Source organism: Phodopus roborovskii, unplaced genomic scaffold, assembly GCF_943737965.1.
Source record: "Phodopus roborovskii unplaced genomic scaffold, PHOROB, whole genome shotgun sequence".
NCBI lineage: Eukaryota > Metazoa > Chordata > Mammalia > Rodentia > Cricetidae > Phodopus > Phodopus roborovskii.
Window position 1 is genome coordinate 283,166 of NW_026125893.1, and position 27,748 is coordinate 310,913.

At 39.0% G+C, this 27,748-nt stretch overlaps 1 protein-coding gene across 1 annotated transcript in view; it reads left to right on the forward strand.

Moving 5' to 3' along the window:
• The window catches only part of Cd109 (CD109 molecule), a 90,934-nt gene that overhangs the window by 16,300 nt on the left and 46,886 nt on the right, over positions 1-27,748 (forward strand). Inside the window, exons 3-10 of the mRNA XM_051178907.1 lie at positions 1,643-1,671; positions 3,653-3,883; positions 9,382-9,507; positions 23,148-23,187; positions 23,800-23,884; positions 25,389-25,485; positions 25,987-26,128; positions 26,924-27,033. Of these exons, the coding sequence (XP_051034864.1) occupies positions 1,643-1,671; positions 3,653-3,883; positions 9,382-9,507; positions 23,148-23,187; positions 23,800-23,884; positions 25,389-25,485; positions 25,987-26,128; positions 26,924-27,033 (860 nt within the window). The remainder of the gene's footprint in view (positions 1-1,642; positions 1,672-3,652; positions 3,884-9,381; positions 9,508-23,147; positions 23,188-23,799; positions 23,885-25,388; positions 25,486-25,986; positions 26,129-26,923; positions 27,034-27,748) is intronic.

Here is a 27,748-nt window from a genome sequence, read left to right on the forward strand (position 1 = left end):
GTTTGGTCATAATACTTTTGCATGGTATGTGTATATCTACATGTTCTTGTGTGTGTGCATGGGGATATGTCTCTGCCTGTTGAGTTTGGAGCTCAATGTCAGTCATCTTCCTTAGTCACTGTCCACCTTATTTTTTGAAACAGGGTCTTGCACTATGCCTTGAGCAAGCTGATTTGGCTGGGCTGGTTGGCCTGTGGGTGGTAGGGTCCCTGCCTCTGCCTTTTGAGCATCAGGATTATAGGCACTGTAATACTACACTGCTGCACTTGGCTTTCTGCATGGGTTCTGGGTTATGGACTCAGGTTCGTGTGTGTGTGTGTGTGTGTGTGTGTGTGTGTGTGTGTTTGTTGGAGCAAGACTAAGAAATCTGGGCTTTTGATATCTTGGATTAGAAAGAATAACTATCCTACTTATTTACTTATTATTTATTTATTTGGTTTTTCAAGATAGGGTTTCTCTGTGTAGCTTTGGAGCCTGTCTTGGAACTTGCTATGTAAACCAGGCTCGAGCTTCTCCTCCTGCCTCTGCCTCCTTAGTGCTGGGATTAAAGGCATGCACCATTACCTCCCGGCAGTATCCCACTTTATAAACATAGATTGATATTGGTAATAAAGTCACATGCTTCCTCATAAACACTTGGAGAACTCTGCTACAGAGGCAAGCTGATATCCTGATGGACACCTCTCTAAGCTCTCTGATGCTCTGATGAGTACCAAGGGCTTCCCGTGTGTTCTGAATCATTCTGTATATTATAGGCAACAAGAGCCTTTCCATAAACCACTGTGTGAGTTTTCAACAAATATTAACAATTTCATTTTATAGATGAGAGTACTGAGCTGCAGAATCAGGTCCAAGGAGAGGGCAGGAGAAGAGCAAATTTGTGATAAAACCTTGAGTGTGGTCTGATTCCAGAGCCTGTTGTTAATTCCTATTCTGTACTAGGCCATGTCCTATTATCTCCCTGCTCTTACATGGTAGCCTCACATGACTTCCGGGAGAAGAATTTTCACGTCTGAAGGGAACTTTGAATAAGTACTTTGTCAATTAACTTGAAACCACTTTTCCTTGAAATAAATGTATCTGATGAGAAATTGGCATGTGGTAAATGAGTGATCCTATTTTTAGACACTGTACATGAAAAATAGTCTGTACCACCCTGACCTTCATGAGTCACTTCTGAGTCCCAGCTCATCCCTGACATGACTAATGCCTTCCTTTATCATGAGAATATGAGAACATGAAAAGCTCACTTATGGGTGGAGCTTAGTGCTGAGCACATGCTAGAGGGCCTAAAGCCCTGGGTTCTCTCCCCTGAACTACAACCCCCGAGCAAAACAGAACAATAAGCTCTGAACCTCTATGAAGCACTCCTCAAACGTGTAACTTTAACACCACTAGAGCAGTGAGTGATGGTGACAGAGGAGTGGAGCTTGCTGGGATCTGATCACTGGGTCTTTTCCCAAGGATAAGTTACAACTTCTTGGTTATTTTATTGATTATTAATAAAGCTGTTTTGTTTCAGTTAAGTATGTTTATGGTTCTATCCATATCTAAAAGAGTGTTAAGAGATTTGTAAATCTTGTGCTGTAACATTGTATTTAAATTTTGACAGATACTTTTTCTTTCTTGTTTTCCTTTCTAGGCTTTTTAAAGATTCTTACCCTTCCATCAGTAAGTATACATTTAAGTTATTTGGTTTCAATAAATAGTAAGTCAAAACATTGGTTTTAGAAATACATTTCAAGCCAAGTATACGCCTTTAATGCCAGCATTCCAGAGGCAGGTTGATCTCTGAGTTAGAGGCTAGCCTGGTCTATAGAGTGGGTTCAAGGACAGTCAGGGCTACACCAAGAAAAACCTGTCTTGAAAACCAACCACGCAAGCAAGCAACCAACCAAAACAAAACCCTCAAGACAACCACAACAAAAAGAAATACATCGGAACTATGGCATATGTACCTTTTTATTGACCCTTTATTTATATCGATTGTAAGTTCGGATTTAGTTTAGAATAGTTTTCAAATATTTAAGGGCAACATTTCTTTAGAGAGTTTGGCTAGTAAGCATACTCAAACTCCTATCAGGGATTTTTCTTCAGTAAATGTGAGCATCAAAGCACCTCAGGATTTGGCCCTACTCATGTTTTAATGAATTTTTTCTTCCGTTGTTTGTATTTTTAAAGACAAACTGGCCATGAGTTTATAGAGATCTGCCTGCTTCTCTGCTTGTGCCACACCCAGTAGATTTTTAATATTTTAAAATTAACATTTTAAAATTACACATAATAGTTTTTACTATATTTTCATACATCTACATACTGTATTTTGATCATCCACCCTTCATTAAGCCCTCTTGTCCCTTCTATCTGCTGTTCCCTTCCTATTCTCAGTTTTCCTTTTATTTCCATGTCTTATTTTAGTGACCCAGTGTGGACTCCATCTTTTGAAGAGTGGTAGGTTAGAAACTTTTTGGACATATTTAATCTAGTAGCACCAAGTTGCTACTAGATTAGTGTAGCACATGCTGGGTATGGGTGTGAACTAGTGTAGCACATGCTGGGTATGGGTGTGAACTGATGGCCTGGAGTACTGTTCACAGCTCTCTCAACCTATTTACTTTGTGAAGTGGTTTTGGTAGGAGAATCCAGTTGAAGGGTGGGTGTGGTATTGGGTTGAGGGATTATCTTGACGTCAAATGATGTAGAACATGCGAACTGCTCAATATGGCTTCTGTTGTATTCATACTAGATGGTAGGATGCTATTAATTAAAAAAAATGGTGGCATAGTCAGCACATGATAAACATGGGGGCCAGGGTTCAGGAAAAGAAAACATTATAGTGGAGGGCTTCAGAGTGTGCAGTGTAGACGGAGTTTCTGTTCCACCTGATCCCATAGCCATTTAGTCCCAAACAAACACACAGACCTACACTAAGTATAAACTGTTTGGCCTATGGCTTAGGCTTCTTACTGGCTACCTCTCTCTTAATTATTAACCCACAACCATGAATGTATGTATTTCTACATGGTCTTATCTTGCTGGAGAATGCCCAGACCTGTTACTCCTTCGTAGGCTACATGGCAACTCCTTGGTGGTGGCTCCTCTCTGCCTTCCTCTTCCCAGAATTCTTGTCTGGTAGCCCCACTTATACTTCCTGCCTTGCTACTGAACAATCAGTGTTTTATTCATTAGCCAGTAAGGGAAATATATATTAGCAGCATATAGAAGGACCTCCCTCCAATCAGCACAGCAAGGAAACACATTTTGGCCTTCTATAGGCTGACTGCATGAAGCAGAAAAAACATGGAAAAGCTTACTGCAGAGTTAAGTATGCAGACTCAACAAGTGTGAGTGAGAATGAACGTGCACTTGGAAAAGGAGATGGCAAAGTGATGTAACTGCTGCCGAGAGAGACAGCTGTGGGGTGTGTGTCCCTTATTCCAGAAACTCTGTGATCTAATTGAAGAACAGAGTACAGGATTTTAAAGGAGAGAAACAAATTGTTCAGTTTCAGTGTCCATGAAGGATGAGTTCTCCCCAACACTACAGTCCCTTTTGATAATACTATGTACTCAAATTTTCTATTCTAACTTGTTATGAAAACATTTTAAGGTAAGATGGTGAGACTTTGATATATCTGGTCTTTCCCCACCAGCTACCTCTGAATAGCGCAGATGAGATTTATGAACTCCATATAACTGGACAGACCCAGGATGGGATTTTATTCTCCAACAGTACACGCTTATCATTTGAGACCAAGAGAATGTCTGTCCTCATTCAGACAGACAAAGTACTCTATAAGCCGAAACAAGAAGTGAAGTTTCGTGTGCTCACACTTTACTCGGATTTCAAGCCTTTTAAGACGTCACTGAACATTTTCATTAAGGTAAGTGGCAGGCAGAAATGAAGGAATCCCAGCCACCCTGCTAAAGCTGACTTGAGAGTTCTGTTCATGTTATTGGCATAGTAGTTTCTTAGCATTTCATCCCAGAAGGGCTTCCTTCTTGACATGGTGATGGGAAGAGGGGTGATGCAAGCTGGGTTAAGGGTTTGGGTTATGGAGTCTGTGTACTCAGGCCTACTGTTGGCTTCATCACTGACCTGTCCATTCACCAGTTACTTATTGAGATTTTGTGTTCCTGGAGCTGATGTAAGGCAGTGAACAGAAGAAACCCATGCTCATGCTGATGTAAGGCAGTGAACAGAAGAAACCCATGCTCATGTTGAATTTTGTTTTCAGCAGGTAGTGAGGAGACAGATGATTAATATACAAGCACACATGAGTCGATAGATATTCGTGTATCTGTATGTAGGTGTGTGTGTGTGTGTGTGTGTGTGTGTGTGTGTGTGTGTGTGTGTGTGTGTGAGACAGTGCACGGTAGGGAGAAACAGAGAACCACAGACAGGGGTCAAGAGGGTGAGTTAATCATTAGTGCTTTTTCTAGAGTTGCCAGAGAAGAGCTGTGTTAGCAGAGCCCTGAAGGAAATACAAGAATGAGCAAATCAAAACAGAGGGCTCCACACACCCAAAGGCCTGGAATATACTGGAATATACCATAGGTCATTAGCACACTGAGATCAGGAAGTGAAGGACAAGCATTAAGAGGTGAGGTTAGCTATAGGTGCTGGCTTGGAGGATTTGGCTCATATTAATCTTGTTGGCTGGATTTTACACTGAGAGAAATGAGGATGTATAGAGCTGCACTTGGCTTTCCTCTGTTAGGTCTGGTATTGAAGGATCCTACTGGCTTGGCCAATCTGTAGTGCTCTTGTCCAGGAGAGGACATTTGCACTGAAGTTCAGTGCTTAGAGACAGTGAGCAGGAGGGTGAGGGGGGTGGGGTGGGGTGTCAAAACTCCCCTTTGATACTGGGCTGTAAGTTTAGGACATGGACTTAAGTCTAGTCACATTCCTCATTACAGAGACCAGGTTTCTGTGAAGGCCTGCTTTGTTGTTTTCCAGTGGAAAATAGTGATTTGGGACAGGATGGCTTAGACTGATGGGGAGAAAAGCATCTAGGGTAGCTTGCAAGTTAGCTGTGACAGCTAGGCAGTGGTAATGCATGCTTTAATCCTGGCACTTGGGAGGCAGAGGCAGGTGGATCTCTGTGAGTTTGAGGCCAGTCTGGTCTATAGAGTGAGTTCCAGGACAGGCTCCAAAGCTATACAGAGAAACCCTGTCTTGGGGGAAAAATAGCTGTGATTAAGATGCTGATAGGCAAACATAGTTAGGGTGAGATATTTATCATTGCAGATTTATTTATTTATTTATTTATTATGTATACAGTGTTCTGTGTGTATGTATACCTGCAGGCCAGAAGAGGGCACCAGATCTCATTACAGATGATTGCAAGCCACCATGTGGGTGATGAGAATTGAACTCAGGACCTCTAGAAGAACAACCAGTGCTCTTAACGTCTAAGCCATCTCTCCAGGCCTGAGTATTTGGTGTTTTTGTGAGGATCATTGGCTAATATCTATCCATCTTTCTCATCTCAGTAACTGACCTTAGGAAGGACAGGGCCTCAGAGGCCTTTCAGCAGCGGAGAAAGCATACCCTATATTGCCCCGAATTCTCTCCTACGGGCAGTTTAGCATCACAGTATGGAAGTAAGTAGCTTTGACACTGTAGTGGCAGCTGGCACAGCTGGCTTCTGCCCTGGACATTCTGCTTTAAAATTTTGCTCTGGTGCTGGCGAATAACCTTGTGTGGATATATTTCTTCTGACTTGGAGGGTATGTCCTGTCTGAGTGTAAGTGCAGGTGAATAGGTTTAGATACAGCCAGTTACATTGTGGAGGATGCATCCTGTGACTGTGCTCTGGTACTCTGTCCCTCCAGCCCCAAGAACAATTTCTTGAAGCAGAAGAATCAGTTTGACCTCCTTTTGCTTGAAGGGCCATGATACTGTCCAGGAGAAAATTCCACTTCCACCACCGTAACTCACCGGCAGAGCTTTGGTGTTCCCTTTCCCCAAGTCAACATTGAGAATTAATGTTCTAGTATTTCTTAAGTCTTTGTCCATCTGATGGAAGAAACTCAGCATTTCCTTGTTTCTATTTCCGTCATCACTAGACAGCATATATTTATGGCTATTTGTCTTTCTTCCTGAGCCCTTTCACTCCATGGTTCTCTCATGTATCATGCATGCGGTTACAATGCTTGACCCAGGCGTTTGCCCAGGAGACAGCGACCCGACCATTCTTGACCTGCTTTCAGTCACTGATTTTAAGTTCCTGGTTGCCACTACTTACTCAGTTCTCAGCACCGTGTTTATCTCCAACTTTCATACTCTTTCTGTAGGAGATCATTTTTTTTTCTGGTTTCTAATAACTGGGCAAGCTCATTATGTTTAGACAAAGGATAGAGACTAGGAAAAAAGTATGTGATCCTTAGTCTCAAGAGTTCATAGTGTATCTGCAAACTAAGATTTTTTTAAAATGAAAAGTAAAAGAGGATTTCACTCCATTTTTACTGTATGTCATACTCAAGAAGAGTAAACTCCAGATGTGCAGAGGCTACTCTTAAAGTAAACTCTAGATGTGCAGAGACTATCCTCAAAGTAAACTCCAGCTGTGCAGAGGCTACCCACAAAGAGGCAACTGCTGTGGAGGCCTGTGCAGCAGACAGGAAGTGAAGCTTACCCTGCTGGTAGACAGGAGAGGGGCACTGCCTGCAGCAGAGGTCAGGACTTTTGTGGTGAATGGCAAGTGAATCTCTGTATTGGGAAGAAGATGAGCCTAAGGGTAGAGATGGGTCTGCAAGTATGTAGACTTCGGTCTGTAGACAGAGTGGACAGAGTGAACCCATCTTCTCCTAGGGTCCTGCTGCGATTCTCACCAACACTGTTTGCTTTCCTGGGTCTGTGTCAAACATTTCAACCCTATGCTTCTTTTCAGATCAGTTGTTCTAGATGACAGTGGGCAAGAGTGGAAGGATGGCATTAGTGGCATTAGAGAGGTGTGGTGGATACTGAGGTTGGAAAGGAGGCAAGCTAGAGAGAGAATGGGACAGAGCTGACAGGGTTGGTAATGTGGGAGATGAGTGCTTTGCATGGATGCTGCATGAAGCTACTCTTGTCTGTGAAGTTATGGGAACATTTCTCATGGACTCTTGGTTAAATAGCTCCCTGACATATTTTGCTGAGTGCAGAGTTGACGTGGGTTTTAATTCTGAGTCTTGTCATGTGTTGTTGCTATAGTATAGGGTCATGCTAGTCAATTACAGTTAAGTGTGTACTTAACCTCTCCAGCAGTCAGCTTTTTAACTGTGAGGAAAGGTTAACCCTGCTTATCTTTCTATCTCCTCATAGTGCTGTTTCTCCTTTCATATGAGACACACACAGGCATGTACATATACACACATATATGTATACACACAAACTCACACATAAACACACACACACATACAAACACATACACATACATAGACATACACACCCAAACACACACAAACATACATATACACACAGAAGCGTGCACACACACACACACACAAGCACACATACATAGACATATACACCCAAACACACACAAACATACATACATATACACACACAAGCGCGCGCACACACACACAAGCACACATCCAAACACACATACACATACATACACATACACATCCAAACACACATATACATATACACACACAAGCACCACACACACATACATACACATACACACATAAACATACATACATACACACACACATACATACATACCCAAACACACATAAACATACATACATATATACACACACAAGCACATACATACACACACACATACACATACATACACACCGAAACATATACAAACATACACATACACACACATAAACACCCAAACACACACATACTTATACACACACAAGCACACACACACACACACACACACACACTCATACACACACCACTCCCTCTATATTGAAATGTAGATTCCATGTATGAGAGAAAATGTGTCATTTGTCTTTCTGAGTCTGGCTTATTCACTGAGGGAGAATCATAATTGGAAGTAAACTGGGGTACCCAGCACAGTGTAATCTCAACAGTGAGAACTCATTTCCTTCCTTCCTTCCTTTCAGGAAACACAGTCATGGGTTTTTACCACATATTTTCATACATGTATGCCATTGTATTTTGTAAGCAATTACCATCCATCACTTTTCCTTCTCCCCTTCCCCTGATTTCCTCCCCTCCCATAAAGAGGCTTCCATGTTATATGTATGTGACATGAATATATATCTGAGTACAGTGGCCGAAGTGGTATTTGTTTTTTCCCTCTCATTTCTCTGTCCTTTAGAGTTCTTTCTCCCCCAACATAGTACCATTTCTACACACACACACACACCCTCTATATTGAAATGTAGACACCATGTATGAGACAGAATGAGATATTTGTCTTTGTTAGTTTAGCTTATTTCACCTAACATATTAAGTTGTTCCGTTTTCCTGCTAGTGGCTTGAATGACAGAACTTCATTCTTTATTGTGTATATATATACCACATTTTCATTATCCATTTCTATGTATATGGCCATTTAGGCTGGTTACATATCTTGGCTATTGTAACTAGTGTTCAATAAACATGGATGTGCAAGTATGTTGACCTAGATTCTTTCAGTCTGATTGTGTGGTAATCCTAATTTAGTTTCTTGAGGGTCCTCTATTCTGGTTTTTGTACTTCATTAGTTTGTATTCTAGTGGGGGTTTGTTTAAACTACCGGTGTTGATTTGCTGAAGTACACTTTGTGTGTCATCTGTAGAAGGAACAATGGTGCTAGGAATTAAAAGGTTGGTCAGAATCTGTATGGTCTCAGGCGAAGTACTGGGGAAGGAAGACATTTTGATTTGTCTTCCTTAGTGGTATAGATCTGTCATTTTCCAAAGACTCTCTGTAATGTTATTTTTTCTCACTGCTGTGACAAAATACTTTTTGGGAGCACCTTAAGAAGGGTGGCTTATAGTTTGAGGGTGCAGTCCATTATGGCAGGGGCGATGGTGGTGGTAAAAATGCAGCTGTTGCTGTGGTGGCAGGAGCGCGAGGCAGCAGGTCCCATGCTATCCATGTTCAGGAGGCGGAGGGAGATGAATGCTACCTGTCTTCAGGCTTCCCTTCTCCTTTCCTCTTTGTCTCAGTCTGGGTTGCTAGCTCATTTTTAAAATGGGTGTTCCATTCTCAGTTGCGCCTTGTATGTCTCCTGGGGGATTCTAAAGTCTAATCTAGTTAATGAGGAAGTTTACCATCACACTATCTTAGTGTCATATTTTGGGGGAAAGTTCTGGATTGCCTAGGGTAGGTGAGTACTGCCAGGCATCATTCCCAAATAGGATACACTTGTATTTGGGCAGCCTTCCACAGTTAACACACATGGTTTGGTTTTTGTTTCAGGATCCGAAGTCTAATTTGATTCAACAGTGGTTTTCTCAGCAAGGTGATCTCGGAGTCATTTCCAAAACTTTTCAATTATCCTCTCATCCAATATTTGGTGACTGGTCCATTCAGGTTCAAGTGAATGTGAGTATAAATATATTTTTAGGGAGAAAATATCAACATTATTTAAATTGTTCATGTGGTAAAATTTCTCCTAAGTCATTCTATGAACAGAAATAAATTACTATGAACATCTAGACAATTTAATGTATAGCAATGTTAACTTGCTATATGTCTCAATAGGTTGCCTTTCATTACATTTATTGTCCTTTACTATCATAGGATGTTTGAAGGTTTAAACATTTTGTAATTTTTTTCTAAAACAGAATAAGCACTTGTTTATTAATTGTGTGCATTGAGTCTTTTAAGACTGACTACTGAACATAAAGCTGTCACCTGGCAATTCCGTTTCAGAATAGTGATTAAAGTAAGTGGACAGACCAGTTTTGTTCTTGCTATAAGAAATCATGGCTTTACAGAATACTTTGACCCCCATTACTTAGGTCTTTCTCCTCAGAGTTCTTGCCTGCTTTCTGTATTTGTTTCCCTCATCTGGGTAGGAACTCTGCAGTGCACCTGCCCTCTGTGCACACCTATGTCCTCACAGAGCAGGAGCAGTGCAGTGTGCCTGTTACAGTTTCCCGCTAGCCTGGTCCCACAGCTGCATCAGCCCCAAATAACATGCAGAGACACTGTATTAATTATGAAACTGTTGGCCGGTTACTAGTGTTTCTTATTGTCTATCTCTGATTTAAATATTAACCCATAATCACTAATATATGTATTTCTTCATGGCCTTATCAAGAACACCAGACTCGAGTCCTTTCCTCCTGAGATCACATCATGACTCTCCTCTCTCCTATATCTTCCAGAATCCTCCTTGTCTCCTAGTCCTGCCTATCTTGCTTCTCTGTTGGCCAACAGTGCTTTATTCATTAACCAATAAGAGAAACATATTTACAGAATGACATCTCCCATCATATGCCCTCTGTTGCTTTCTGCCTCAGCTTCCCTCAGGTGTACTACCATTTTTTCTAGTATTAGCTGTCATGTCCCGCCTCCTTCCACATTCCCTTCTTTACAATACAGATATTCTTGATTCAAACAAGACTTATTGTTAAGAGGATCATCTTTGGCAAGTACATAAAATGCAGTTTTTATGACCTCTTAGAATTATCATTCCTTACTAAGACATTCACAAAGGAGAAACCCAAAGGGATAATTTAATTCAGTTTTTGGGGTGTTAAGATAAATATTTAACTTCTGGTTGGAGATATGGTTCAGCACTGGCTGTTCTTCCAGAGGTCCTGAATTCAATTGCCAGCAAACCACATGGTGGCTCATAATCACTTATAATGTGTTCTGGTGCCCTCTTCTGGCATTCAAGCATACATTCAGGCAGAACATTGTACACATAATAAATAAATCTTTAAAAAAAGATATTTAACTTCTTGGATCTTTTTAGTTGGTACTTTTTATTATTTTTATTTTTAAAACAGGGCCTCATTATGTATGCTTCTATCTCTGGGATGCTGGGATCACAGGCGTGTATGACCACACGACTTACTCTACATAAAAGTAACATGACCAGATGATGGGCCAGTGTGTCTGCCACATCCTTAATCTTGGGGTGCTCCTTTATAAGTTAGGGTGAAGGGGTCATATCTGGTGTAACTGGTAAGCTCATTTGTCTGGACTTTCTGATATGAGTTGAAATATTCACAGATGTATTTCATTATTGGCAAAAATTATTTATCAGTTTGTGCTTCAGAAAAGTAAAGGGGAGCCAGGTGTTGGTGGTGCACAACTTTAATCCCAGTACTCAGGAGGCAGAGGCAGTTGGATCTCTGTGAGTTCGAGGCCAGCCTAGTCTACAGAGCGAGTTCCAGACAGCCTTCAAAGCAATACAGAGAAATCCTGATTCAATACTCCCCTCCAAAAAAGTAAAGGGATCCTCACCTTTGAGAGGAAAGTTATTCAGTCATTTGTTGCAATTCAAATTAATTGATATTATTGAATGCAATCAGCTATGAAAGGACAACTACTGTGTGATTTCAAGCAAATGCAATATTCAGGATATAGATAATCAGTGCAATAGAAAGTAGAATGGTGAATGCCAGGGAGGGATGGGACAAGCAGGTGGAGTTGTTTTGATGGTATAGTTTCTGTTCTGCAAGATTAAATTCTAGAGATCTGTTGCCAACAATGTGGGTAACTTAACACTACAGAACAGCACTCAGAGATGGCTAGATGGCAAATCCATGCTACTGTAATTAAAATAAGTAGAAAATAAACGCTACCTATTTATGAGATATGTTGATCACTGAGTGTATAATATTTACATTACTCTATAGTTCAAGATAGATGAATTAATATTTAATCAGTTTTTATGTAAATCTCAGAAGAGGTGTGAAGTGATGGAGATGATGTGTCAGGTGAGACATATGAAATAGTGCTTGCTTGAAGGAGTTCTGTGGGAAACTTAGTTGTGGGGACTGACTTAACTGTAAGGGGTCAGTGCCAGGCTCCTCTGAGAATTTTTTTTTTTTTTTTTTAGATTTATTTATTTATTATGTATGCAGTGTTCTGCTTGCATCCCAGCAGGCCAAAAGAGGGCACCAGATCTCATTACAGATGGTCGTGAGTCACCTTGTGGTTGCTGGGCATTGAATTCAGGACCTCTGGAAGAGCAGAGGTCCTGAGCCATCTCTCCAGCCCCTCTTATGAGACTCTTACATCTGCTGAATGGCCAGCGGTGTCTGTAGATGTTTATCCAACTTTCTGAATACATGCATGGTTTTAAAGAATATTGAAGGCAGTGTTATAAAAAAAGAGGTTTGTATATGCAGTGAGTGTTAATAATTCCTAAGTGTTCATTAAGTATTAAAATCATATCTATAATACTTGGAGCTGAGGTGTTTGCTTATTTTCCTGATTCACACCTTAGTGTAGTAACAACCAAAACAAAAACCTAGATGTTAGAAAAATATGAAATTGGAGAAGATACAGGAACTGCTGGACACCAGGAGAAATGCTGATCTTCAAGTATTTCTCAGTATAAGCACTCGACTAACACACTATTATAAGTAAATAAATATATTTACATTGTATTAAGTATGTAGTGTACATTTTATGAAGGTTGTCATCTACTCCTAAGAAAGCACAGACACAGTTTTCATATAATATAAACATATATCATATATATTCTCATTTGTTCTTCATGTATAATTTTGTGACATGATTTTACGATTGGAAGACCACGACCTCACAAATTAAATTCTCAAGTATACTGACGTAAGAAAGGAGAGCTGTTTTGACTTCCCATTTGGTCTTCAGTTCAGTCCAGAATCAATGGCAGCTTTCTAGCCCTTATATTGCTTGAGGACTCAGGTCGTCCACCCTACAGCAATGAACAGCAACGGTAATCTACAAATATGTAACGAGAGTGTGTTCCAGTCCCTGGACTTGGCACAATGCTTGCACAAAAGTTAACAATTTTTAGATATCTTGATCTAAATGCATTTTTCCTCTTTTCACATTTTAGAAGGTATCTTTATCCTTTTCAAGACAAACGCTAAGTGCTCATTGTTGATGAAATATGGAAATGAAGCACACAACCAAGAAAAAAAAAAAAAAGTTCCCCCTATAACAAAATTGACAGCCACCAGGGGTCAGTATAATCAAAGGCATGTTTGAATGTCAGCCCATGCCATGACCTCACTTGGGTTTTTGTCTTTGAGTGACTCCCACCTTGCATTCAGGGGCTTTATATCACCTACTTTTGTTTTTAGCAGTGAATTATGACTGTGGATGGGATGTACTCACTATTTGAATGCTCCACCATCGTATACTATGTTTGTGATTTTTTTTGAGGCAGTGATAATTCTCAGTACAAAATTGGGGAAAATTATTTTCAGAAGAGAAATTTGAAATCTTATTCTATTTGTAGAAAAGCTATGAGATAATATCAGCATCACAATGGAAAGACACTACCAGAGTTCTCATGTGTAGTGACTGTAGATAATCAGAAAGTGCATTCTTTAGTCTTAGGTTCCCCCAGGTCAGGAAAGGGATGCTTTAGTGAAATACTCTATGGGTTCCTTTTCATCTACCCACTTTCAATATGTTCAATCAGTCATTTAGACTGTTAGCCTTTATAGAAATATTAAATTGCATTTGATTGTCATGCATTGCTTTTTCTTTTTCTTTTTTTAAATTGCGTAATTTTAAAAAATGGATTCTTTGAGAATTTCACATCAAGTATCCTGATCCCACCCATGCATTGCTTTTTCAGGATTTTGAAGTAATGATGAATTGTAGTGTGTGTGTGTGTGTGTGTGTGTGTGTGTGTGTGTGTGTGTGTGTGTGTATGTGTGTGTGTGTCTGTGTGTGGTATGTGTGTATATGTATTTGGGGAGGTCGGAGCATCTCTTTCTTATTCTAACTTTTAAAAAAGATTTAAACTTAACTACTGAGCTCCCCCTTTCCATCTTTCCTTTTTTTTTTTTTTTTTTTTTTTTTTGGACAGGATTTGTCCCTGAACCTACAGATTCCCCCTGGCATCTGGACCTCATAGACATTAGAACTGGCTTCTCATGGGGGCAGACACTAAATGAAGGCGTGAGACTGATGAGGATCACACCATTCTGACAAGGTTGAGACAACAACCTGGCATTTTCACTTGCACCAAATTAAATTAATTTTATGTGGCCATTATTGTGGCTTTTAAAAGATAGCCCTTTTGGTGAATTTCAGTATCATCAGGACTTGTTTTATGCATTGGTGGAGACGTCATCTCTGTGGTGGATTGGGTTACATTCTCACACATTACTTTGTTCCAGAGGTGTCTCGATTTGGGCCACAAGAATCATGCTTTCAGTTGAGGACTTGAGTCTAGGAGATACATATTTTGATATACAGGTTACCAGATAGCCACTATCCGAGCACACCTTTTATCATATTATTAGGGATTAGCTGTCACCTATCCAGTTGCATAACCTTGGCTACATGAGGCATAATAAAGTCCATTTTACTTTTATTTTTAATTAATTTATTTTTATTTTATATGTATGAGTGTCTTGCTTGCATGTATGTATGTAAACCATGTGCATGCCTGGTGTCTGCAGAAGCCAGAAGAGGAATTGGAGCCAGTGGTAGCCAGCATGTAGGTGCTGGGAACTGAACCTGTCATTAACCACTACACCATCTTCCAAACCCTCATTAAAAAAATTAAAAAATGTTTTATGTGTATGGATGTTATTGCACCACATGCATGCTTTGTGCCATTGGAGGCCAGAAAAAGGCATTGAATTCCTTGAAACTGGAGTTACAGATGATTGTGAGATACCATGTGGGTTCTAGGATTCAAGCCAGGTCCTCTGGAAGAATAGCTAGTGCTCTTAATTATTGAGCCATCTCTCCGTCCCTGTTAGTCTCCCATGTGAAGTATTTCATCCAGCTTATTAGGCTTTATGGAAAGATCCAGGAGAAGAAGACTGGATGTAAGCTGAGGATGTAGAAGAAGTCAGAGGTTAGTGATCCTGTGAATCTCATGGGAAACAGAAAGGAGAAGCCAGCTGTAGGACACTTAAAACAAAATGAATCTTTAAGAAGAGAGACTAAATTGAAATGATAAACAGAACTTTTGATTGTACAGTGACCTTCCAGTGATGTCACCATGTCTTTCTAGTCAGTCTTCCCAAAAGAAAAGCAATCTCTCTGCCTTCATTTCCCCGGTCACTACAGTTTTGGCTAGTAGGTTCCTGCTTTCTTGTTTTTATCATTTGTTATGGAGTACACATTGATGTTTTGCAAAATTTGCTTTTCAATTAATTTCATAATTGACTTTAGGCAAGTCCACTTGTAGGCACAGTCTCAACTTTCCTGTACATGCCAAGGACTCAAGTTTGACTCTCTGAGAAAGCCCAGGCCTCTGAATTACCCTTGTGATTGTCCCCTACCACATCCGACTGTCCTCCAGCATTTTCTTCCTTACTGAATTATTCCACCCCCCTTTCAGGCTGTGTTAGCTGGTAAGCTTGGCATCCTCCTTGACATCATATGCTCACGTACCACCCATATCCAGCCTCCACCAACTTCCATGGCATCTACTCTCGTGTACATTTCAGGTGGACCCATTTCTCTTTCATCCCCTCTTAAAGTTGCCGTCATTATCAATGTCTCTTAGTCATTCTATAAATTTATTTATTTCCACACTTGCAACCCATCCTCCACACAACAGTAAATATAACCTAAACAGTAGTTAGATCATGTTATCCTCCAGCTTAAAACTTTCCAAACATTTCACTGTTGTTTACCCAGGGCATTGCTTGATCAGATTCTGCGTTCTACCTCATCTCCATTTTTCTTCTCTGAAAATTTGATTCAGACTACTTGTTACAGTTTGTAACTATACAGAATATATTTGATAATCTTTTCACTAGACCAGACTCCCCTTGCAGGGAAGGGACATCCCACTTCCATCATGGTGCTTAACACTCATTTTTCTGTTGAGGGAACAGATGAATGAAAGGTCGAATAAATGGAATAAATGGTTGCATTATCTGATTCAATGGCTCCAGGTGGGAACTGGACATCATTTATTGTCTATCATAGATGGCTCTGCTCAATTTGGGTTGAAATCCCTAGAGAAATACATCATAACTATAGTTTAGGACACAGATGTTTGGGCTCTAAACACAGCACTGAAAGAGCAATGTAAATATTAATAAACATTTTCAGTCACTTGGAAAATCCTTTTATTAACTGTCATTCCTTGAAGTCAGCATAAATACAGTGACACGTTTATATGATGATGATTCCATTGTGATTTGTTTTTGTTTGTTTGTTTTTTTTATGCTTTTCTTTTCCTCTTCCTCCTTCTTCCAATTTTATGGTAAGAATTGTAAGACCAGGCTTTATAACCCCTTTACAAGTCCTGCAGAGTTTTGCATTTAGCTTTGGAATGTGGATGTAGTTGGCATCCATTGCCTTGGGGCAGAACTCAAAACTTAGTCTGAAATAGTTCCATTTTAATATCCCTTTATGTACAATTATGTGAAAAATTCAGTGCGTTTTTAATCTTTAAGTGGAAAGTAAATGCAGGGTTGACTAGATGGCTCAATGTTAAAGGTGCTTGCTGCCAAGCATAGATACTTTGACTTTGACCCATGGAAACCCACATGGTGAAGGAGGGAACCAAGTCCTGTCTATAGCCCTAGCACTCAGAATACTCCTGACAGTGTCTGGGAACCAATTTTTATAAGTTGTCCTCTGACTTTCATATAGACACACAGAGAGAAAGGAGAGCTTCATTATTAGAGGAGAATTCTCAATAACATGAGCTGGTTTTAGCAGTTTGTATGTTTCCAATTTGTAGTATAGTCATAGCATCTTTTTTTTTTTTTTTAAGAGGGGCAGTGAACTAATGTTTTAATCTCCTTCAACTGTCTCATTTCCATAACATACACTCCTCCTACACTGTGTTATTTATGCTGGGACAGGAATTTAGACAGACTACAGAAATTGCTGAGAATATCTCCTAGATCCTTTTTCTTTCTTTCAATTTTTGTCTTAGACATTTAGAAGATGTAATCTGAAATCTAAGCAATCTTAACTTTTAATACTGAGTGACTGTATGTGCTTTCCATGGGAACACTTTGCTGTGAGTCAGTGTCCATTTGGAGAAAGAGGAGCTCAGAGGAAGCTGATGAGCTAAGTGTTCTCTTTACTGGACAGGGTCTGTGTGGAAGACTCATGGGTCCCAGTTCAGCCCTTCTCTCCAGTGTTTGACAGAGTGAATGTGACTTCATTTTGAAGTATATTAAATTCTTTCCAATTTTATGAAAATCATTAAAAGAATTTTGTATGTCCCACAAAAGATGAGGTTATTAATTACTTGTTTTTTGTCATTGTTTTTGTTCAGTCAAGCTTAGTTTAGTTTGCTAGAACTAATACAGAATTTGGAAATTAATTTAATTAATTCTCTTTTAGAGAAAAAGTCAGCATGCTGTGACCTGAAGAGTAAATCCATCCTAAAATCTATTTTCTTTTCTTTCCTTTTTCCTTTCTTTCTTTCTTTCTTTCTTTCTTTCTTTCTTTCTTTCTTCCTTTTATTTTTTTTCTGGTTTTTCAAGACAGGGGTTCTCTGTGGCTTTGGAAGCTGTTCTGGAACTAGCTCTTAAAGACCAGGTTGGCCTCGAACTCAGAGATCTGCCTGCCTCTGCCTCCCAAGTGCTGGGATTAAAGGCAAGTGCCACCATGGCCTGGCTGACTTTTTTGCTTTCTTTCTTTCTTTTTTTTCTTTCTTTCTTTTTTTGAGACAGTGTTTCTTTGTATAGCTTGCCTATGCCTCCTGTTGGTATAAAGGTACGCATTTAGAATGCAGTTGGATATCATGCTAGCCTAGTAAAGTGGCAATGGTAGGTTCTCCACTAAGATCTATGACCTTACTAGCCTTCTGTGATTTCCCTCTTGCTAAGTGGGCCTCAAGTCCAATTAGACAGCTGTTGGTTACTGCACTTTTAGGTGTATCTTGCCACCCTGATCACTGTTGTGGTTCATAGGATCACAGGTGGGTGGGACTATGAATTTCCCCACTTTAGCAATTTGCATAGCACTATCTGGTCATATGAAAACTAGTTCTTGGGGAGGAGTTTTTTCTGGTCAGATCCATCTTGAATTTCTGGGCCCTGAGTCTGAAGTACATGATGTCTTCAGCAGTAGGGACTCAGCTTCAGCCTCTGGGAGATAACCAAGGGCAACATCAATAACCTGTATTATTTTGGGATACTTGAACTTTCCTTTCCTGAACAACTCAAAAAGATTTCTCATGCCTGGTGCTGGGTTCTTGTTAGGAGGTCTATGGCTCAAATGTCATTACTTCATTTAACACACACACACACACACACACACACACACACACACACACACACACACACACACACAGCATTTGTCTTTCTAGGTCTGGGTTACCTCACTCAATATCACATTTCCTTCCTTTTCTTCCTTCCTTCCTTCCTTACTTCCTTACTTCCTTCCTTCTTTTTCTCTCTCCCTCCTTGCCTCCTTCTTTCTTTCATTTTTTTTTTTCTTCAAAGACAGGTAGACCAGGTTGGCCTTGAACTAAGAGATCTGTTTGATTTGCTTCTCAAGTACTGGAATTAAAGTCATGAGCCACTACATCTGGTCAATATCATCTTTCCTAGATTCAGTATTTACCTATGAATTTCCTTTTTCTTAAAGATGAATAGTATTCCATAGTGTATATAGTATTTCACCATTATCCATTCATCAGCTGAAGGACATTTAGGTTGTTTCCATTTTCTAGGTATGGCTCAGCAATTAATTATCTGTGGAGTAGGATGCTGAATCCTTTGAGCATATCACAAGAAGTGATATATAGCTGGGTCATGTGGTAGAATTATTTTTAACTTTTTGAGAATTCTTCACACTGATTTCCAGAGTGGCTGCACCAGTTTGCAATCCTATTAATAGTGAATAAGGGCTCCCTATTTCCCACAATTTATAGAATCAACACAATCCCCAAAGTCTCCATAGCATTATTCACAGAAATAGAAAACAAAGACATCCTAAAATTTACAGAACCATAAAATCCCCCAGATAGTCAAAGCAATTCTGAGCAAAAAGAACAAAGCTGGAGGTTACCATCCCAGACTTCAGGATATATCACCTGCTTTTTTGCTGTGTTGACACCGTTGTAGAGTTGAGACAGAGACCATCTGGCCTCCACAGCTTAAAGTATTTAGTGTCTGGCATGTCTGGGCCTTCACTGAAAAAGAAAAATGGATTTTTGTGCTTGACCAACAGAAGTACTTAGTAAACACATTTTTTTTTTTTTTGTGATTATATATGGCACAAATGGCTACCAATTGTCAAGATTGTTATTAACTTTAGATATTTCAGTATTTTCTACTATTTTCTCTTTGTTACAGGCCTCACTATGTAACCCAGACTGGCCTGGAATTCTTTAACAGCCCAGGCTGGTCTACTTGAGACTTGTGCTTTCTCCACCTCAGCCTCCCTAGTGGTGAGATTTCAGTTGTGTGTCACAGTGCTTGGCTCTCTTCTACCATTTTTGAACATATATTTTGTAAAAATGTTTTACAAAAATAACTAAACTCACTGAAAGATTTGATTTAGCTTCTTGACTACCCAACATGCAATATGTTGCAAAATTCGTGTTTCCCAGGTCCTTTGGTCAGTAGAATAATTTATTTCTTGATTTGCATTTTGCCACTTTGTAACACTCTGGGAGAATGCTGTGTGACATAAAACATGCTGACATCACTCAGTTATGAGATGATTTCTTAGTTTACCATCCCAATTTAAGGGATAATGAAAGAAAGGACTTGGCTTCTTTTTTTTCTACAGCTTCCTTTGATGATGACTACTTCCTCTCTGTGGCATTGTTTCCCTGGAAACTGAGAACATAGTCATTGGTTCCTTTTCCGTTGTTTGCCTCTTTAAGGCAGCCTGACTCTTTATAGGAGAAAGTTATTTCAATATCTCACAAGAGTTACTTTCTTATAACTGTCTGAGGCTTCTTGAGTACTGTAGCAGCTGACTTGGGGACAAGAGTCAACTAGGTCACTCATTTAAACATGCATTCATTCAGTAGACAGCAAGAGCATGCTGAGCTAGTTGCTGTGTCTCAAGGACTTCACAGTTCTTTCTTTCTTCCTTCCTTTCTTTTTTCTTTTTCTTTTTTGTTTTTTTGAGACAGGGTTTCTCTGTGGTTTTAGAGTCTGTCCTGGAACTAGCTCTTGTAGACCAGGCTGGTCTCCAACTCACAGAGATCTGCCTGCCGCTCCCCCCCCCCCCCCACCTGGAGTGCTGGGATTAAAGGCTTGCACTACCACCGCCTGGCAACTTCAGTTTCTTAAGGAGGGTGGAGCAAAGGAAATGATTATTCAGATTGTGTTGAACAGGGTTAAGGATAATGTGGGAGAGAAGGAGCATACTGAATGGCTTGGGAAGGCTACTGGCAAAATGCCCATCTAGATATATAGATCTAGGACATTTGGGAGGACACGAGGGCAAGTGGATTTGAACCTGAATCTCTCACCTGAGATATGGGCTAGAGATAACGATTTAGGAGTCGTTAGTGTAGAAGCAGAAGTAAAAAACAAACAAACAACAAAAAACCATTCTCAGGACTGGTGTGTCTTTACAGAATTTCATGTGTTATTTTTCATGAACTATGTTTGCTGTATATGACCAACTCAACAGAGAGCATCTCATTCCCCATGCTTACTAATTTTAAAAAATTTAAACCTTTAAATAATTATTTATTTATGTATAAAACACCCTGCCAGCATATAGGCATGTGTACTGTGTGCATGTTTGGTGCCCTTGGAGGTCAGTAGAGGACATTGGATCCCCTGGAACTGGTGTTACAGATGGTTATGAGCCACCCACCATGTGGATGCTGGGTATTGAATCCAGGTCTGCTGAGCCATCTCCTCTCCCTCTGTGGTTATTTGTGTTGGCCTCAGTAGTAAAGCAAACTATTTCAGAGATTAGAATTGTTTATCAGCAAATCAGGCAACATAGATAAATTACTGAAAATAGACTAGTTGAATCCTATTCAGAGTGACCATGCCTCCCCCCCCCTCACCCCTTGTAGCAAGCTACCAGTCAGCTGTTCTGTGTGTGTCAGACTGAAATGAAACAAGTGACTCTCCCCATGATTGGACATATTTGCCAAGACCATTATTATCATCCCTGATGAGACAGAGTACAAATAAACAGAACATTCCTAGAGTCTGGCTTTGTCTGTACCGTACAGTGTTTGAGCTTGTCATTTTATACTTTTTGTTGTCATTGTTGTTTTGGGACAGTTTGAGCACTGGGACTAAAGGTGTGCACCACTAGGACTGGCTCATTTCTACTTTTTAAAACTGGGCAGCTCTGTGTTGTCTGAGCTTGTGATCATTTATTTTTTACACTAGGTAGGACTCTGAATGTAGATTTCTATCAATTTTGCCATGGTCTTAGAGTCGGATAGTATAGGAACCTGGTGGTGGTAATGGAGGCAATTTCTGAAAAATACAGTTATTTCTAGTTATCCAATAAACTAGTTATCTAATAAACTCATTTTACTTATCATGATATGGGGAAGTTTTGGGGCTGTTGTTGCTGTCTCAATTTGGGGGCAGATGTTAACTTTATATCTTCCTGAAAATGTCAGGCAACAATTGCCTTCTTGATTTGGTTTTTGAAGATGACAAAGTATAGTGAGTCAGATACATGAAGCTTATAATATTCCTATATATAATATGCAAACAATTGAAGTGGGAATCATCAATATGGAGATTCTTAAGGCTTATCCAAATAACATTTATTTAGAGTATACATGTGTATTTAAAATTTTATGTCATTCTCTCTCTGTGTGTGTGTGTGTGTGTGTGTGTGTGTGTATGTGCATGTGTGCATGTAGGTGCCCACATTGGCCAGAAGAGGGCATCAGATGTGGAGCTGGAGTTACAGGAGATTGTGAGTCAACTGTTGTAGGTACTGGAAACCTAATTTGAGTCCTTTGGAAGAGCAGCAAATGTCTTAAACACTGAGCCACCTCTCCGTCCCCTATTTAGTATAACCTTTAAATGATAATATTTAAACCAAACTTTGAATAACTCTATTTCTTTCAGTGTGGTGATTAAGCTCTGAGACTGATATGTGCTTGTTAAGTGTTCTGCCACTGATCTCCATCCCAGACCTAGACAACTATTTTGTTAGGGTATATAGACTTGTTTTATACTTTGAAATGAACTGTGTCTTTTCTTCAGGGTTAAGTAATATGAACCAGATGTGGTGCCTATGGGAGGCTGAGGCAGAAGGACTGCCATTAATTTTAGCTTAGCCTGGGTTATATAGCCTATTCCAGGCTGTCCTGGGGACAGGCCATGCCTCAAAAAAAAAAAAAAAAAAAAAAAAAAAATCTTAAAGTAGATGCTTTAGATTAGTTGTGATTTCTAGGAATGCTACTATTTTATCTTTGCTGCTGTGTTTGCTATGATAAACAGAAGATCCAGCTTAGAGTACAGGTTCACGGTGAAATCACTTAGCTATTTGTGATTTTTGTTATTAAGATTTCATAGTATCACAAGGTAGAAAATGATATAATGGGAAACCTGTTTTTCTGTAAATCTTTGAAAAGAGATTAATTAATGATATCTGTTAAAGTAGGGTAGGATGTATTGATTTAAATGTTATAGTAGAAAATAATTCAAGGGGTTAGAAGGTGGAAGATGTTTGGTTCATGATAACTTTGTCTTCTTGATTATTTGTAAACATTTTACTTATGAATAATTTTTTTCCATGTTTTTGTAAAATATCCAAAACAAACTTGAAGTCTTTTTCTGTTCATTTGATATGTATTATCATGGCTTCATAAATTTATAACTCTTCAACCTAATTTTTGTTTTGTAAATGATGTAAATCAGATTAAACAAATTTCTTTAAATGACTTGTAATTAGAGAGGTTACCTTTTTATGTGAACAAATTGGGAAGAAAACTCTGTCTCACAAACTTGGTACTGCAATTAACTAAAAATAAATTTCTACAGATTAAGATAAAATGAATTGTTTTGATTCTTAAACCATTATAAATGTAATTTGAAAATAGTTTCCTAAATATTATACAGATAAGAGAACAAAATAAACTAATGCATACTTGTTTTTTTTTCCTTTCTTCCCAATAGGACCAGCAGTATTACCAATCATTTGAGGTCTCAGAATATGGTAAGAGTTCCTCAATTTATTTTGAAGGAAAAAACACCCATTTATTACTTTCTGTAGAGATGAGAAATTTTCAAAAGACATGCTACTTAAAATAAAAATCCCAATAAAGGTAAAACTTTAGTGTTCCTTGTAGCATCAAACACATATTTCTTTGTAAATGTTCTTAAATTTCATTATAAAGAAGAAAGTAGGCAAAATATCTACAATGTCAGTTTTTTCTTAAGACAATATTTCTGTTTTTATTTTTTTGAGATTTATTTTTATTTTATATGTATAAATGTTTTGTATTCATGTATGTTTGTGTACCACATGTGTGTAGTGCCCATACATACACCCTGGCACTCAGATATACATGTAAAATAATAATAATAATAATAATAATACATTTAAAGCAATCAAACGAAAACCGTTTCATTATTATATAAAGTTGACCTCAGTGTTTCTAATTTTGAATAACATAAAGAGTTTAAAATTTATGTTAACGTATGTGTGAATAAATCTAAGTTCAAGAAATACCAATCATCAAGTATTTAGAACAACTCTTATTTTTGTTTGGCTTAGCTGAAGAAGCTGGTAAAATTGAGTACTCAAAAGATTGCTTTTCTTTTCCAGTGTTGCCGAAGTTTGAAGTTACCTTGCAGACACCGTTGTATTGTTCTTTGAACTCTAAGAATTTAAGTGGTAGCGTCACAGCAAAGTAAGGCATGTCTTTCTTTTGGAATGGCTCTAAACTGTTGTGAAACAGATGACAGAAAGCTCTGCACACACTTAAGAATGCTAACACAAGGTTTAGCTTTTTAAAAGCAAAAAGACCCTAATGTGTAGTAAGCAAATGTCTGTAATACTTCATTTAGCATAGGACAGGTTGCCACAAGTCTTTGCATCTGTGACTCTTTGCCTCTAAAATGTTGTATTTTTAGGGGCTGGGGAAATGGCTCAGAATGCGAAAAGAACTTAACCACAGAGTTGTCTCTGTAGCCCCAGCTTCAGATTTAAATCAAAATTTAAAAAAAGATTTGTCTTCCAGAATATATTAAGCTACTATTTTAAAGGATTTTGAGCTATCATATGATAAGACAGTTTTAAAATATAATATCCTGAGCTGGGCGGTGGTGGTGTAAGTCTTTAATCCCAGCATTGGGGAGGCAGAGGCAGGTGGATCTCTGAGTTCGAGGCCAGCCTGGTCTACAGAGCAAGTTCCAGGACAGGCATCAAAGTTACACAGAAACTCTGTCTTAACACCCCCCCCCCCCCCCCCCCCAAAAAAAATCCTGGCATTCTGGTTTTGCCTGTACTTAATATTTAATGAGACACAGGCCATGTTAGGTGCTGAGGACTCGGGTGAGAGATTTTGATGCCGCGGTTTCCAGTCAGGTCTCTACTAACATCACTGCTTTTGTGTAGAAGGATAGTATGTTTGAAGGTGGATTTTTTTCCTTCCTCATAATTTGGAAACTTATGTGTTTGCTTTGGAGTTGGCCCAGAGGAAAGGTTACTTCTGTGTCTAATTAACAGATAAAGGAAACACTGAATCCTGGGATGTGTGACAACTGGTTATGATGTTTATAACTTCAGTTAGCATTTAAACATTCTTACAGGCTGTGAATTTGTAGACAAGCAGTGATGGCCAGTCCAGTGCTGAAAGATTTTCATAGTCTGCTAGAGCTCACTGCACCTTCCTGCAATGGCAGCTCTCCCTCCCTGTTCTCTGTGGGCGGAGCCGGCTCTCCCTCCCTGTTCTCTGTGGGTGGAGCTGGCTCTCCCTCCTGTTCTCTGTGGGCGGAGCCAGCTCTCCATGTTCTCTCACTGGGCTGAGGCTGAGGACTGGCAGTGTTTGAACTGATTTTAAGATTTTTCCGGTTCTGATTTCCATTGGAGACTTAGTCTGAAGAGTCACCATTTGTTAAGACTGTCCCTCGTGCATAGTGTTTTCCTTGTTGCTTCATGTTTACTTGAGACATGGTTGAGAAACAGCCCAAGCCGGCCTAGAATTTGTCCTGTCTCAGCCTCATGAGTGCTGGAATTACGGTGCTAACTTGACTGACTTGTGTCTTTTTTTAATTGCAGGAGAGGTGTGTTTTTAATGTAATTCTTTCTGTTGAACTGTTAGTGTCTGCTTATTGAAAATGATGTTTTTGTTGGGGTCCTCCGACACCATCAAGTAAAAATGTAATAATACTACTTTCCCCCCCTCCCCTCAGGTATACATATGGGAAGCCAGTGAGGGGATATGTAACACTTACATTTTTATCTTTATCCTTTTGGGGAGCAAAGAAAAATATCACAAAAACCTTCAAGGTAACTTTTGCAGATATTTTTATAATTTCCACAGGGACATTTTAATTTTGACTAAAAGAAGAATTATAGAACCCAGCAGATTGTGGTGGCACATACCTGTTATTTCAGCCCTTGAGGGAGGTAAAGGAAAGAAGATCAGTAGTTCTAGACCAGCCTCTGCCATCTAGCAAATTTGAGGCTAGATGGTATAGAGATTAATTATAGGGACCACAGGAAAATGTAGTGCTTATGAAAGTTTACACCCATTCTCAACATAATGTGTTATAGATGGTATAAAGAGTTATGACTCAGATCACAGTATGGAAAATTTAACATTTTCTTCTAAAAATAAAGTTTTATACAGAATTACCAAAATTAAACTCTTAAGATGAAACAAGAACTTTCTAGCATTAAGTGGGCAAACAAAGTGGGACAGAATTAAGTCAAATATTACTTAGAGTTTTGTTTCTAGAATTTGAATTCCTAAAGTGAAAAGTAAAATGGAATTTTTAAACAAAACAGCTAAATGGATCCACAAACTTCTCTTTTGATGACAAAGAGATGAAGAAGGTAATGGATTTCTCGAATGAGCATTATGTACACATGGACCCCGTCATCCCTGGGCCCATTGAGATTGTAGCTACTGTGACGGAATCACTCACAGGTTTGTAGCCCTAACGATGGTAAAATCATTTGCTGTCTTCTGGCTGTCTACTGGGCTAGCATTCTCAGGAGAGGGGATTCACTGCCTTTCTAAGGAGGTAATTTTTTTTTAATATTTATTTTTTTATTTAATTTTATATAACAAAGTCCAATTAAATGAAAACAAACATTTATACACAATATTTGGGAATTTGGGCGTCGTTCTTTCCAAACTACTTCCTGCTGGTAAGGGGCGCTGTCTTGGGGGATTCGAAGAAGATTCAGATATCCTAGCTGTAGTCTGTAGGGCTGTTTTGTCCAGCTGTTTGGAATGTTGGATCAGCTTGTACCTAAGGAGGTAATTTAGTGTTGAAAACTTTAACTTTCTATGAAAGTCTGTACTTCAACTATCTATGATAATAGTAGTCCCATCTCAGCTCTGTTCTTCTAGCATGAAAAAAAAACACAGGAGGCCTACATTTTCAGCGGAGGGACTTCCTCTTTCTTTTCTTCTTAACCACTTACTGTGAAATGTCCCCTGTTCCTATACAATTTGCTCTTTTAAGAAGAATGTAAAACTTATTTGGAGTCTTATATTACTATTTTAACAGATTGATTTTGTCTGTGCTTTCTCCTTTTGGCCGTTGAGGGAGACTCACATGCTAGAATTCTGTGCTTCTCTTGGAACCATAGTCAATAATGGAAGTAAGCTTATGTGCCCTGATATCTTCAGCCCTTTCAGTGATAAGCTTAGGCAGACCCAAGCCATTGATGACATACTGCTTTTGCATTCCAAATGATGCAATCCTCAATACAGGTATCTCAAGAATTGCAAGTGCCAATGTGTTTTTCAAGCAACATGATTACATCATTGAGTTTTTTGATTATGCAACTGTCTTGAAGCCATCTCTAAACTTCACAGCCACTGTAAGTTGGTATATTTACTACTAGTTCATAACCCTGAAATGAGACTGTGGGAAATCATGTGCTTGTGTCTTTAAAGTTAAGTCAAAAAGATTTGTTACTTTCCCTCTTTAGATATATGGACATGGAGAATTGTTCCCAAATAACCTTTGTCTTACATATTTTTTTTTAATAGTGGTTTTTAAGAACAGTCAAATTCTCCCACAAATTAACTAGCAGTTTGTTTGATGTGGAATACAACATTGAAGCTTTTATTAATGAAGAAATGACAATCAAAATTTTAGTTTGATGTTAAGGACTAAATTTTAATTTCATTTTTTAGAAAGCATGTTGAATTAATACTCAGTAGTTGAGTAAATTAAGAAAATAAACTTTTTTGAAAGCACACAGAATGATGTATTTCTTTATGACATTTTCATATCCATGCCATTTGCTCATTGCTCATATTTATGCTCCATTCCCCAACATGGGTGAATTTTGACAATGTGCAGGGCATGGTGCTTGGACAGGCTTATGAAGCTGAAGGACACCTAGGAGGGAAAGGTTGTTTGGGGATGGAGATTACTAAGGGATACTTTATGGAAGAGGAAGCCTTGAATGATGACAAAATTAGTAGTGTTTTAAATGTTTGAGCATTGACGTGGTAGGTAGAAAGATGACATAAAACAAAAAGAGCTGTTGGCAAGACTGACTGGACCCGGGTACTTGCAGCTGAGGA